General features: G+C 36.5%; 1 protein-coding gene across 23 annotated transcripts in view; it reads right to left on the bottom strand.

Annotated features, from left to right (window-relative positions):
- The window catches only part of Anks1b (ankyrin repeat and sterile alpha motif domain containing 1B), a 1,083,815-nt gene that overhangs the window by 909,403 nt on the left and 162,178 nt on the right, over positions 1 to 12,234 (bottom strand). For 21 of the 23 annotated variants that reach the window (XM_087192834.1, XM_087192832.1, XM_087192825.1 and 18 more), the window contains one exon: positions 9,017 to 9,313. The exons of 1 other annotated variant lie outside the window; for it this stretch is intronic. In XM_087192834.1, coding sequence (XP_087048960.1) covers positions 9,017 to 9,313 — 297 coding nt within the window. Of the gene's footprint in view, positions 1 to 9,016; positions 9,314 to 11,404; positions 11,426 to 12,234 lie in introns of those variants that run through there. One more of the 23 variants, XM_087192835.1, reaches the window with a different exon arrangement.

The following is a 12,234-nucleotide window of genomic DNA, read 5'->3' on the forward strand; positions in this document are numbered from 1 at the left end:
AACTAGGACTGGAAGTCCCATTTGACCCAGCTATTCCCCTGCTGGGGATCTTCCCCAAAGAACTGAAAGAACCATACCACAGTGATATATGTGCACCCATGTTTATAGCAGCACAATTTCTAATAGCTAAAACTTGGAAGTAGCCCAAATCTCCATCAACTGGAGACTGGATAAAGAAAATGTGTTTTTTTAATAAAATGGAGTACTACTCAGCCATAAAAAATGAGAAATTAGAGACATTTTTAGCTAAATGGATGCACATTGAGGCAATACTCTTAAGGGAAATACATAGGATACACGTGTAAATACCGAATAGTTTGTCTAGTGTGAGGAACTGAAAGTGTAAATAAGGACTAAAAGGTATAATAGATAATGTGAAATAGGAAGAAAAGGGGCAAAGGGAAAGGGAAGTGGGAGGGGTAGGGGAAAGGAAAGAAGGGAATGGAATTAATGAGAAAATGAAAAGCTGGAAACAAAGTCTTTGTAAATAGGGAGGGATGAAGGGGTTGAAGGGAGGGAAGGGGAAGGGGGAAAAAATAAAAACCAAGAGAGTATGTAAAGGTGCAGATTTCCAATGATGAATGTCATATTGTATACCTAAAATGTACCAATAAAATTTTTTTTTAAATGATGTTCATTTTTATAGCCCTGGGTTTTAGCTTGCTTTTTATGTTTGGACTTATGTATTTCCATGACTTCTGAGAAAACTCAACTATGCATTTAAAGGGATGTTTGCTATATTTTATACAGAATTTCTAGATATTTTTAAATTATTTTTAAGTAGCTAGATATGGTGGTGTACTCCCATAATCCCAATTACTCAGGAGGCTTAGGCAGGAGGATCACATGTTTGATGCCAGCCAGTGTAACTGAGCAGGACCCTGTCTCAAAATTTTAAAAACGATATCTGGGTATCAAGCTGGTGCTCTCAAGGTTCAGTCCCCAGTATCTGAAGGAAAAAAATACCCATGTTTTTAGGCTATTATCCATCAAAGTGCCAAAACAGCAAATAGAAAATGTCCATGAAGATATCAGTACTTAGCTACATGTTTCCCCTTCTGAATTTAATGTTCTAGGGCCAGGGACTTAGCTCAGTGGTTCCGGCACCTGCCTTGCAAGCACAAGGTCCCCATGTTCGATCCCCGGTACCAAAAAAAAAAATCTTTCAGAATTTAATGTTCTAATAATAATCCTCTTCAAGCCTGTGAAAGAGAATGACCCAATACAGTAAGATCAATTCTTGATTAAAGGAGAAAAAAAGAAAACAATAATAACAAGATATAAAGTATGATCATGGTAAAGGTTAGTAGAGAAAACAGTACAGGTATTTGAGATGTGTGTCCTATGACTACTGTTTTAATCAGTGAATTAAAAAAATTTATGGAGATAAAGAAAGCAAACAGAACTAGAATGACATTTAACTCAGAAGTAAGGATCCCTGGTACCTTTTCTGGTACCAAAGAGCCATGATGCCGTTTCTTGAGATAAAGAACTCAGAAGGTAAGAACATCTTAGTCTTCGCAATCAAGTAAGCGAGTGATGAAAGGCAGGAGTGTTTAGTGTCCTACACTGGCTGTGCTGCATCTAGAGTACTACATTTAACTGTGGGTATTAAACTTTTATAGACTATTAACAGATTAGAATGTGACCAGAGAGAAGAGTAGCAAATGATAAATGACTGATGAAAATATCATGTGAAGAGAGCTGAAGAAAATGACACATCGACTAAGGGAAAATGGCAGAAGAGGAATATGGTACGTCTTCAAATAGTTCAAAATAACATCCCTTCATGAAAAGGAATGGACCTCTCTTCCTGTTTAATTAAGCACTCAAATCTTATGTCTTTACCTGTCCTCTCTTCCTTCACTCTATCTCAAAGAAAGCATTTTCCCCCCATTGAAACTAGCCTTCCACTTGTGCTCTTTGTTCTATCATTTTCTGCTGTTCTTGAATTTTGTTCATCAGGTATCTTCAGTATTTCTCTTACAACTTTAGTTTCAGTCTCTTTATTGTTTACTTCCACTTTCCATAAACACTCACACAGACACACACACACACACACACACACACACACACACACACACACACAAAGCAAGCACCTTTCTATTATCTAAAACCAAAACAAAAAAATAAAGAAACTGCATGAGAATCCACTGTCATTTTATGCACTTTCCCATCAGTGGGACAAAATACCTGGACACCTGCAACTTAAAGGAATAGGGATTTCTTTTGGGTCAGACAATTCTGCCCATGGTTGGTTAGTTCTAAGGCAGAATGGGCATGGCAAAGGGGCATGGTGGGGGGAAGCTGCTCAAACTGTGGCAGCCAGGAAGCAGAGGGAGAGAAGGAAGGATCCAGAGACAGAATACCGCGCACTCTCCCAGGCTGTGCTCCAGTGATCCAACCAGAACCAGGCCCCACCTCTTAACAGCAAGTTCAACTCCTGAACTCATCGATGGATGAATCCATGAGGAGAACAGCTCCCCGTGATCCAATCACCTTCCAAACACATCAGACTTTGGGGGTACATTTTAGATCTAAGCCAAAACAAAAAACAAACAGAATTTTTAAAGATTACATTTTCACAAGATTTCTGAAGTATAGTTCCAACAGAAAAACACACGATCTGCAAGGAGTCTGTGCTGGCTGAAGATGATCCGATTTCACTTCAGGCAACTCAAAACTGACATATTACAGAGCTGGGAGTGTGGCACTGCGCCTGCCTGGCAAGTGCATGGTCCTGAGTTCAATCCCCGGTATAGAAAAAAACAAAATTCACATATACAGCCACAGACTGATGCAGAACTACTCACTGACAATTTAGAAAACACACAACAGTCAAGTGGAAGCAAAAGCATTTCATAGGTTTGCATGTAACCATATCCTTTGTGCCCTTTTGTGAATGATACAGTTAAAGGATTTAAAAAATTATAATATTAAAGATAAAGTGAATACTCACAAGCAATATACCTGAAGCATACAAGGAGGGATAGGAAACAATGAACAAACAGAGGGCATGGCCTTAGTTACAAATGTAGTTTTATTTAAAGCACCAGGAAGGGAAGCAACATGTATGGTACACTGGCCAATGTGGTGGTGAAAACCTGTGATCTCTTGTTTTCTCAGTGAAATAAGAGAAAAGTCTTAAGAGGGAAATAACAGAGAAGGAAATGTAGGAATATAGAGAATTTCCAAAATTGTTATCTAGGGAAGTTAGACAGCAAATGGATCATTCAAATGTAATGTATTCACTTATGAAACTGTCTTATTTCGCTTGCGGTAGTGTGAACAAAAGCTGTTCCTTACTCAACTTTACATCTTAACAGCTTGTACCATGATAACTCACATTCTTTATTATTAACTTTTGGTAAGTTGAGTTTCATGTTTTTATTATTCACATAAAGTCTATGTTACGCTATCAATGCTATGCCAGTGCTTTAACTCTTCAGGTTTTAATGAGAAACATGTAAGAAATACACAAAGTTAATTCTCTGGAATAACACTGCACTATCATTTCCTAGCTACCAAGAACTGGGTTAGAAAGCTATAGAAATAATTGGTACTTTCAAGAGAAAACTGTCAGTTCAACCCTACTGTCTTAATATTACTGACTTTATTAAAATATCTTTTAAGATGAAAGTAAATATAATACAAATTGAGCATCCCTCAAGTGGAACCCTAAAATCTGAAATGCCCTAAATCTCAAACTTTTTGAAGTCCAACATGATGTCACAAGTGGAAAAGTTCAACATGATAGGTCACAGTCAAAATGCAGGTACACTAAGAATACTGTATAAATGGGCTGGGGATTTAGCTCAGTGGTTTCGCCGCCTGCTGCGCAAGCGCAAGGACCTGAGTTCAATCCCCGGTACCAAAAAAACAAAAAGAAAGAAAAAGAATACTGCATAAAATTACCTCAGACTATATGTGTATGGGATATATGAAATCTAAATTAATTTCATGTTTAGATCTGGGCCTTACCACCGCAATATCCTATTGTGTGAATACAAATATTTCAAAATTTAAAAAAAATAGGAAATCTGAAATACTTCTGGTCTCAAGCATGCCAGATAAGGGATTTTCAACCTGCATGAGATTCACCTAAACAGGAACTGAATTATTTTGTTTATTACTTCAAAAATATTGTAATTTAAAATTGCTCAGAGAGAAATGAGGCAAAAACAAAGCTTCTGGAGAAAATACTAACATAAATACTGCATTTAAAAATAACATAATTACAAGGAAAGGATCTTCCAAAGCCACCTATAAATTCTTAAGATTTATTCATAATAATTTGAGTACAAATAAAGTCTAAAAGTGTATTACTATAATTTACCAAATGAGATTACTTTTAACACTGCTAATTCCCAGCTGGTTAACGAATGTAATTTAATGAATATTAAATTCTTTGAAACAGTCTAAGGTTATTGGCTGATACTGTTCATTCTCTACTAGTGAGAACATCAACAAACACCTGCTTGATATTAAATTTTTTGCCATGGATGTTATGGGGAAAGTTTTTTAAAATTAATTTTATTGGTACATTTTAGGTATACAATATAATGACATTCATCATTGGAAATCTGCACCTTTACATACTCTCTCGGTTCTTATTTTTTCCCCCTTCCCCTGCCCTCCCTTCAACCCTTCCATCCCTCCCTATTTACAAAGGCTTTGTTTCTAGCTTTTCATTTTCTCATATTAATTCCATTCCCTTCTTTCCTTTCCCCTACCCCTCCCACTTCCCTTTCTCTTTGCCTCTTTTCTTCCTATTTCACATTACCTATTATACCTTTTAATCCTTATTTACACTTTTAGTTCCTCACACTAGACAAACTATTTGGTATTTACACGTGTGTTCTATGTATTTCACTTAAGAGTATCGCCTCAATGTGCATCCATTAGCTAAAAATGTCTCTGATTTCTCATTTTTTATGGCTGAGTAGTACTGCATTTTATTTTTTAAAAACCCACATTTTCTTCATCCAGTCTCCAGTTGATGGAGATTTGGGCTACTTCCAAGTTTTAGCTATTAGAAATTGTGCTGCTATGAACATGGGTGCACATATATCACTGTGATATGATTCCTTCAATTCTTTGGGGAAGATCCCCAGCAGGGGAATAGCTGGGTCAAATGGGACTTCTAGTCCTAGTTCTTTGAGGTATCTCCATACTGATTTCCACAGTGGTTGCACCAGTCTACACTCCCACCAGCAGGGGAGAAGGGTTCCTCTTTCCCCACAGCCCCAGCAGAATTTGTTATTGGTTGATTTCATGATAGCAGGCCTTCTTTCTGAGGTGAGGTGGAATCTCAGCATTGTTTTCATTTGCATGTCTCAAATGACCAGAGATGTTGAACATCTTTTCATATGTTTATTTGCTATTTCTACTTCTTTGTCTGAGAAATGTCTGTTCATTTCAGATGCCCATTTTCGGATTGGGTCTTTAAATTTGGGAGGTCTGATTTTTTTAAGTTCTTTATAGATTTTAGATAGTAGGCCTTTGTCTGAGGAAGAGCAGGTGAAGATTTTTTCCCACATTGTGGGTTGTCTCTTCACACTGTTGGTGGTTTCTCTTGCTGTGCATTAGATTTTTAATAAGAAGAGATCCCACTTGTTGATTGTTTGTGCTAGTTCATGGGCAACTGAGGTTTTGCTCATAAAATCTTTTCCTACACCAATGTCTTCAAGAGTTCTACCTTATCTCTGTTCCACGCAGTTCAGTGTTTCTGTTTTAATATTCAGATCTTTAATCCATTTTGATTTTATTTCAGTGCATGGTGAGAGATATAGGTCTAGTTTTAATCTTTGGCAAGTTGAAACCCAATTTTTCCAGCACCATTTATTAAAGAGGCTATCTTTCCTCCAGTGAGGGTGTTTGGCTCCTTTATCAAAGATGAGGTGGCTGAGTGTGACTGGAGTTGTTTCTGCATCTTCTAATCTGTTCCACTGGTCCTCAGGTCTGGTTCTTTGCCAGTACCATGCTGTTTTTATCACAGTAGCTTTGTAGTATAGTTTTAAGTTGGGGGTTGTGATATCCCCTGCTATGTCTATGTTGCCTAAAATTGCTTTTGCTATTCTAGGTCTCTTCTTGTTCCAAATGAATTTTTGGATTGTTTTCTCAAGGTCCATAAAGCAGAAAATTTTTGACAATTAATTTGAATAATAGATCATTCACTCAAAAGAAAAGCATTCAGCCTTCACTTCAAAAAACAAATCTTTCTATGAACAAAATTAACAATAACAAATGGCAAAGCATAACTAAAGCTAACTACATCTGCAAAATTCATCTTATTCAGATATATTTTAGAGCTTTTTTGTCAGTTCTACTTCCTGAAATTCTACATAGAATGAATGTAAATAAAAGAGGTTATAGCAGCACAGAAGATGTTCCATCCTACTAAGGTACCAGCCCTGACACTTCTGAGCAGGTAGTCACAGAGATCTGAATATATTATGTCAATTTACCCTAATATATAATTAACAGGAGGGGTGTACAAAATATAAAGGAATGATATTAGCAGTGACACAAGAAATAAGAGGTTGATACCTTAGAAAGTATACATTCCATCTAAAAGAATTCAAACTCAGTATTTTTAAATACTCTTTAGTAAGTAATACACATAAGCAAGTTAAATTACACCTAAAATTCAAAGTCCTACTGGATTTTCAAAGTATTCTTCAAATATCACTTGCATCAATGTGTTTCCATGCTCTCCTCTTTTAAATCTTTATTTTGTCAGCCAGGCATGGTGGTGGACACATATTATAACAGTACACTGGGAGGCTGAGACAAGAGGAAAGAGGTTTGCAAGTATAAGCCTAGCCTGGTCCACTTAGTGACTTAGTAAGATCTTTACTAAAAGAAAAAAATGCTGGGGATGTAGTTCAGTGCAAAAGTTCTGGTTCCAACCCCTAGCACAGGGGAAAAAAAATCTTTATTTTCCTCACATATCTCCAGGCTTTCTGTTTTGGCATTTATTATATGTCATTATTGCCAATTTTTTTTGTCTGATTGCCACAGAGATCTTCTTGATTTTAAATTTTCCAAAAACACAAAATATAATGTTTTTCATAAAAAATATACATTTATAAAATGAAATCCAAACTCTTTCCCTTCTGGGCTTGTCATCTAGGACAAAACATGAAAAGATCTTAGCCATGGCTCACTGATCTCCGACATAGTGAAAATCCTTGGTTATAAAGCAGTCTGTACAAGTTAGAAGTATTACAGCAGTGTTACGAAAGTAGTGAATCCAGATTAGATAAATTCACATTTCAACAATAAATATCTACTTTTATCATTAAACAGCTGGTAAAGTAACTTTGTGAGTCACCTATAAAAGAAAACATGCATCTACCTGCTTTGACTACTGCTCTAAGAGGAGACTTCTTTTCTAACATAAAGGCCAGAAAAACATATGTTTATTTATAAGACTGCCAAAACTGAGTAATAAAAAATAGAAATACCATACCACAAAAATCTAAACAACAATGGTCTGGGGATTTAGGTCAGTGGTTTCGTCACCTGCTGCACAAGTGGAAAGACCCGAGTTCGATCCCCGGTACCAAAAAAAAATCTAAACAACAAAATAAGGAAGGCAAAACTCTAAAGAACTATTGAGTCAGTGTGCTAGCCTTAAACCTGAGACTGAAAAGCATATGCTTTTTAGAAATTTAAAGAAAAAGTGTAGACACAAGATTTAACCTCTGAACAACTCCTAGGAAAAGTAACCCCACAGTGGAGAAATAATTTCACCTGGAGTATGGAGGTGTTTGCAAAATGTGCCATACCTATTCCCTCTGGGTATTCATACTCCTTTTATAATTCATGCTCTCTTCAAATTCAGAACTATTTTCCCACTCCATGAATTTGGGTGGCCTTTCTGACTTGCTTTGGCTAATTGTACATGGCAGAAATGATAGTGTGGCGTTCCAAGCTAGGCTTCAAAAAGCCTTATACAGCTGTATTCTCTTGGGGAACCTTACTGCTCCCATGAGAGTGAGCCCAGGCTAAACTACTGGATCTTGATAGACACATGATAATGTCACTCCATCACCCAGACAATATCCAGCCAATCTCTGTAACAGAGACACTGATCTGACTTACAACTGACCCAACACACATGAGAAAGCCCAAGACCAAAAGTACCCAGATGAGCTTAGACTAAATTGCTAGTCCCAGATTTATGAGCTAACTTGTTATTATATTAAATATTTATATTTGGGGTAGCTCATTATACAGAAAAAGTAACAATCTGACAAGAACCAAGAGTTGTTGGAAGATAATGCTGCCACTAACTGGCCAGCCAAGAAGCAACCATGAAAGGAGAAAGTGTTTTTTTTTAAAAAAAAGACCAACTTTCAAGTTGGGGCTAACTTAAAATAGATTTTAAAAATAGGCAACCCTTTTTTATGGAGAAACAAAACCTATGAAAATGTTATCCTTTCTTCAAAGCTCAATTCCAATCACATTTCTTCAATCATTCTTTTTCTGACTTGCCTTAGGTATGGTGGTAGTTCCTGCATTAGTTATGTATAGATGGTAAATTATATTGGAAAGAGGTCTAGACTTTAATCAGTACACTTAATTCACAGTCTAGTTTTATCAAACATGTGTCCTCAGGCACATTTCTTAAATTTTTTAATCTAATTCCTCATCTCTTAATTGAAAATTAATAGCTCTCAATCTCAGGGAACAGCTGTGAAAAGTGAATTCTAAATGTGTCAGCATGCTAAACATAATGCATGTCAAGTGAATTTTGTTTCATTCATTCAGCTTTACTGGATTCCTACCGTATATCAGGCTATGTGCTGGACACTGGGAGAAAGGCAACCATTACTGGTACATACATTACATTGTATGGTGCCATACACTACTGCCATCTACAAATCATTTCTCATGTGGACAGCCCTCTGATTAGCATGAAGCTAAAGATTATGTTTTACATGTCTTTCTATTTCTTAAAAGCATGTGGTGCAGCAGCATTGCCTTGAAAGCACAACTAAAGACTCACTTGACAGCTCACATCCATTCCTGCTTCCAACAGCACCTGTACAACTGCTTTGTGACCATTGCGGGCAGCAAGGTGAAGCGGAGTGTGTTTGCGAGTGTTGCAGCTCATCAAGTTAGGGTGTGCACTGATGATCATTTTGACTACTCTAAGCCGTCCGTAGAGTGCTGCCAGGTCCAGAGGTGTTTCGAGCTTGCTGTTCCTAATTGTGGGGTCAGTGAGCTCTTCTAGGAGAACAGCAACTACTTCTGAGTGTCCATACTGAGCTGCACAGTGTAGGGCAGTTTCATTTTCATTGTTCTGTTTAAGGCAAAGACACAAAAGATATGCTTTCAGAAATTCAATTACTTATCAAAATCTAAACACAGTAATTTGAAACCTGCAATGTCTAAAAACACAAGTTTAAGATTAACCTATTTTAGTGTGTCTAGCTGAATTTTATATCTGATGAAAGTACCCATCAATTTAAAAAGATGTAGGGTTTTTTTCCATTAAGTTTATTGGTACATTTAAGGTATACAATATGATGACATTCATCATTGGGATCTTGTACCTTTACAAGATGTACCCTGGTTCTTATTTTTTTTCCCATTCCCCTGCCCTCCCTTCAACCCCTCCACCTTCCCTATTCACAAAAACTTTGTTTCCAGTTTTTAATTTTCTCATATTTATTCCTTTCCCTTCTTACCTTTCCCCTACCCGTCCCATTTCCCTTATCCCTTTAGACCTTTTCTTCCTATTTCACATCATCAATTATATATTTTGATCCTTATTTACACTTTCAGTTTCTCACACTAGAGAAACTATTTGGCATTTACACATGTGTCCTATTTATTTCACTTAAGAGTATGGCCTCAATGTGCATCCATTTAGCTATAAATGTCTCTAGTTCATTCTTCATGGCTGAGTAGTACTCCATTTTATTTTTTAAAACCACATTTTCTTTATATAATGGAGTACACAGTGTATTCACCATGGTTATTCTCTAATAATTTTGTTATAAAAAATTAATTTTACATTTAAAAAATATCTATCACTCATTATATCAAAAAATATCATGTTTTGGGTTAGGGATGTAGCTTAGTGTAGAGCACTTGCCTAACACACAGGGATCTGGTTTCAATTCCTAAAACTGCACCAAAACACAAAAGTCATATTTGTATCACTATAATATAAAAAAGCAAACTTTTGCATCATGCATTCCAACTTCCAAGAATGATAAATGACTCAGCCAGAGCAGTAGTGGCCTGCTGAGCCCAGATGGCCAGTGTTCTCTGCAGCGGGCATCACGCCTCTGCGACACGTGCTAATGAGTGAGATTAATTACAATTATAATGCACTTTTCATAGTCTGGCTTTCCTAAAGATAGTTGAGATGACAAATTCTTGATAATGAAAGATTTATACAAAGGTTTCCCAAATTAGGTTTCATTGTATTTTCCAACAATATAAATCACTGCTTCTTTTGCAAAGAGAACAGAGATATTCTGACCCTAAAATATACTTGAAACATACAGATTGAGAAGTAGATCTAGACTCACCACAGATAAGGGATATTACAGTGCCACCTGAGCAGTTTATAAATGTTTCGGTTGAAAAATCAGTGAGATTTTCCTAGAAATTTAAGCAAGGTTAAAAAAAAAAACTGTACCCAGGTGCAACACAGATTGACCCTGCAGACCACTTGGGCAGGTAGCAAGGGGTCTTGGTATGTCAGGAGGTAGAAGGGTCAGTCAAGAGAAATGTAAACCAAGCATTTTAGCAATAAAAATTGAATGATCCTAAAGGCAGATTCTGGAGAGAATGCAGCTGCCAAGATTAGAGCTAATACTAGGTACCAGGCAGAGTTGCATTTTACATATGTTCAAGTCATTTACTCCTGATTATGAGATAGACACTACTGTTATCATTATTCACATTTACAGATGAGAAAACAAAGGCACTGAGTAACTGAATGATGGGTCTTAGATTATACAGCCATTCAGTGGTAGGACCAGGATTTGAACCAGTAGCCCACACTCAATATCAGAGCTCTAAACCACCACATATTCCACTTTTCAAAGTAACAATTATCTAATCCTATTTGCTCAGTGTCTAGAAACTTTCCATATTTGTCTCATTTAACTATTGCAACAATTCTGCAAGATTGCTATTATATCTCCATTTCATGGATGATGAACCAAGATTCAAAAAGGTTACATACATGTGTATGGGAGAATCAGAATCTTTTGGCACCTACACATGTCAAAATCCCAAACTCAGGCTCTTTTCACCATGCCACACTACCATGTGTTGCTTTGTTCTAAAGAAGAAATGCTGGACACAAGTCATCTGAAAGCCTTATTTCTTAGGACTGTGCCCAAAATAGACCAAACGAGTTTATAGGAAATACCTGCTTAGATAGCTGTTTCTACCAAAACAAAAGGACAGGAAGGTTCAAACTCAGAACAAATCTTAATGTTCCAGGAAATAGCTCAGGCTTACTGTGGATGATAGAAGAATGCAAATAAGTAAGCTGAGAGTCCAGGGTGGAGATCTGAAAACCTAAAAAAAAGAGGAGAGGGAGGAAAAAACGCACTAGGAAAGCCTTCTTACTTTGTTTCGGATATTATTAAAAGACAGCATTTGAGTCAAATCTGGAAGAAAAATCTACCCCTGAAAGACAATGAAAAACTAAGATCCAGTGGAGTGGAATCCTGCTGAAGATATTATTTCTTCCATCATTTGTGGGGAGTCATTACTGCACTTGGTTTGAATGTTTACTATAATCTACTTTAACACAGAAACTGCGTACAGGTTTAGACTCTCTGATTTTTAAAATCTGGCAAAGTTTTACAAGCCTGATAAGAAAACCAAGCTTACTTATTATTTTATAAAACAGGCTTATTATTTTATAACATGAAAATATAACACCAACATATGCATCCTGAGCAACACAATTTCTCCTTGGTCTGAAAGACTGAATCTCATTTTTCAAGCTACAGCATCTCTGAGAAAAGAGAAAGGCCAATTATAAAATAATGATTCCTCAAAAATATCTCTACTTTTCCAAAATCCTTAACCTAGGAAAATATGAGAACAAAATTGAGAGTGTTTTTTTTAATAATACCAATTAGCACAATTCAATCTCAAGAGAAATTATTTTGATCGTTCAAGATCTACTCAGGAGAAAATGCTCACAGATTTTTATCCATAACCAACACAGACTGGGACTGTCGCATC

This window comes from Heterocephalus glaber, unplaced genomic scaffold, assembly GCF_053883595.1.
Source record: "Heterocephalus glaber isolate CG9 unplaced genomic scaffold, H.glaber_assembly_v1.0 deba00001572, whole genome shotgun sequence".
NCBI lineage: Eukaryota > Metazoa > Chordata > Mammalia > Rodentia > Bathyergidae > Heterocephalus > Heterocephalus glaber.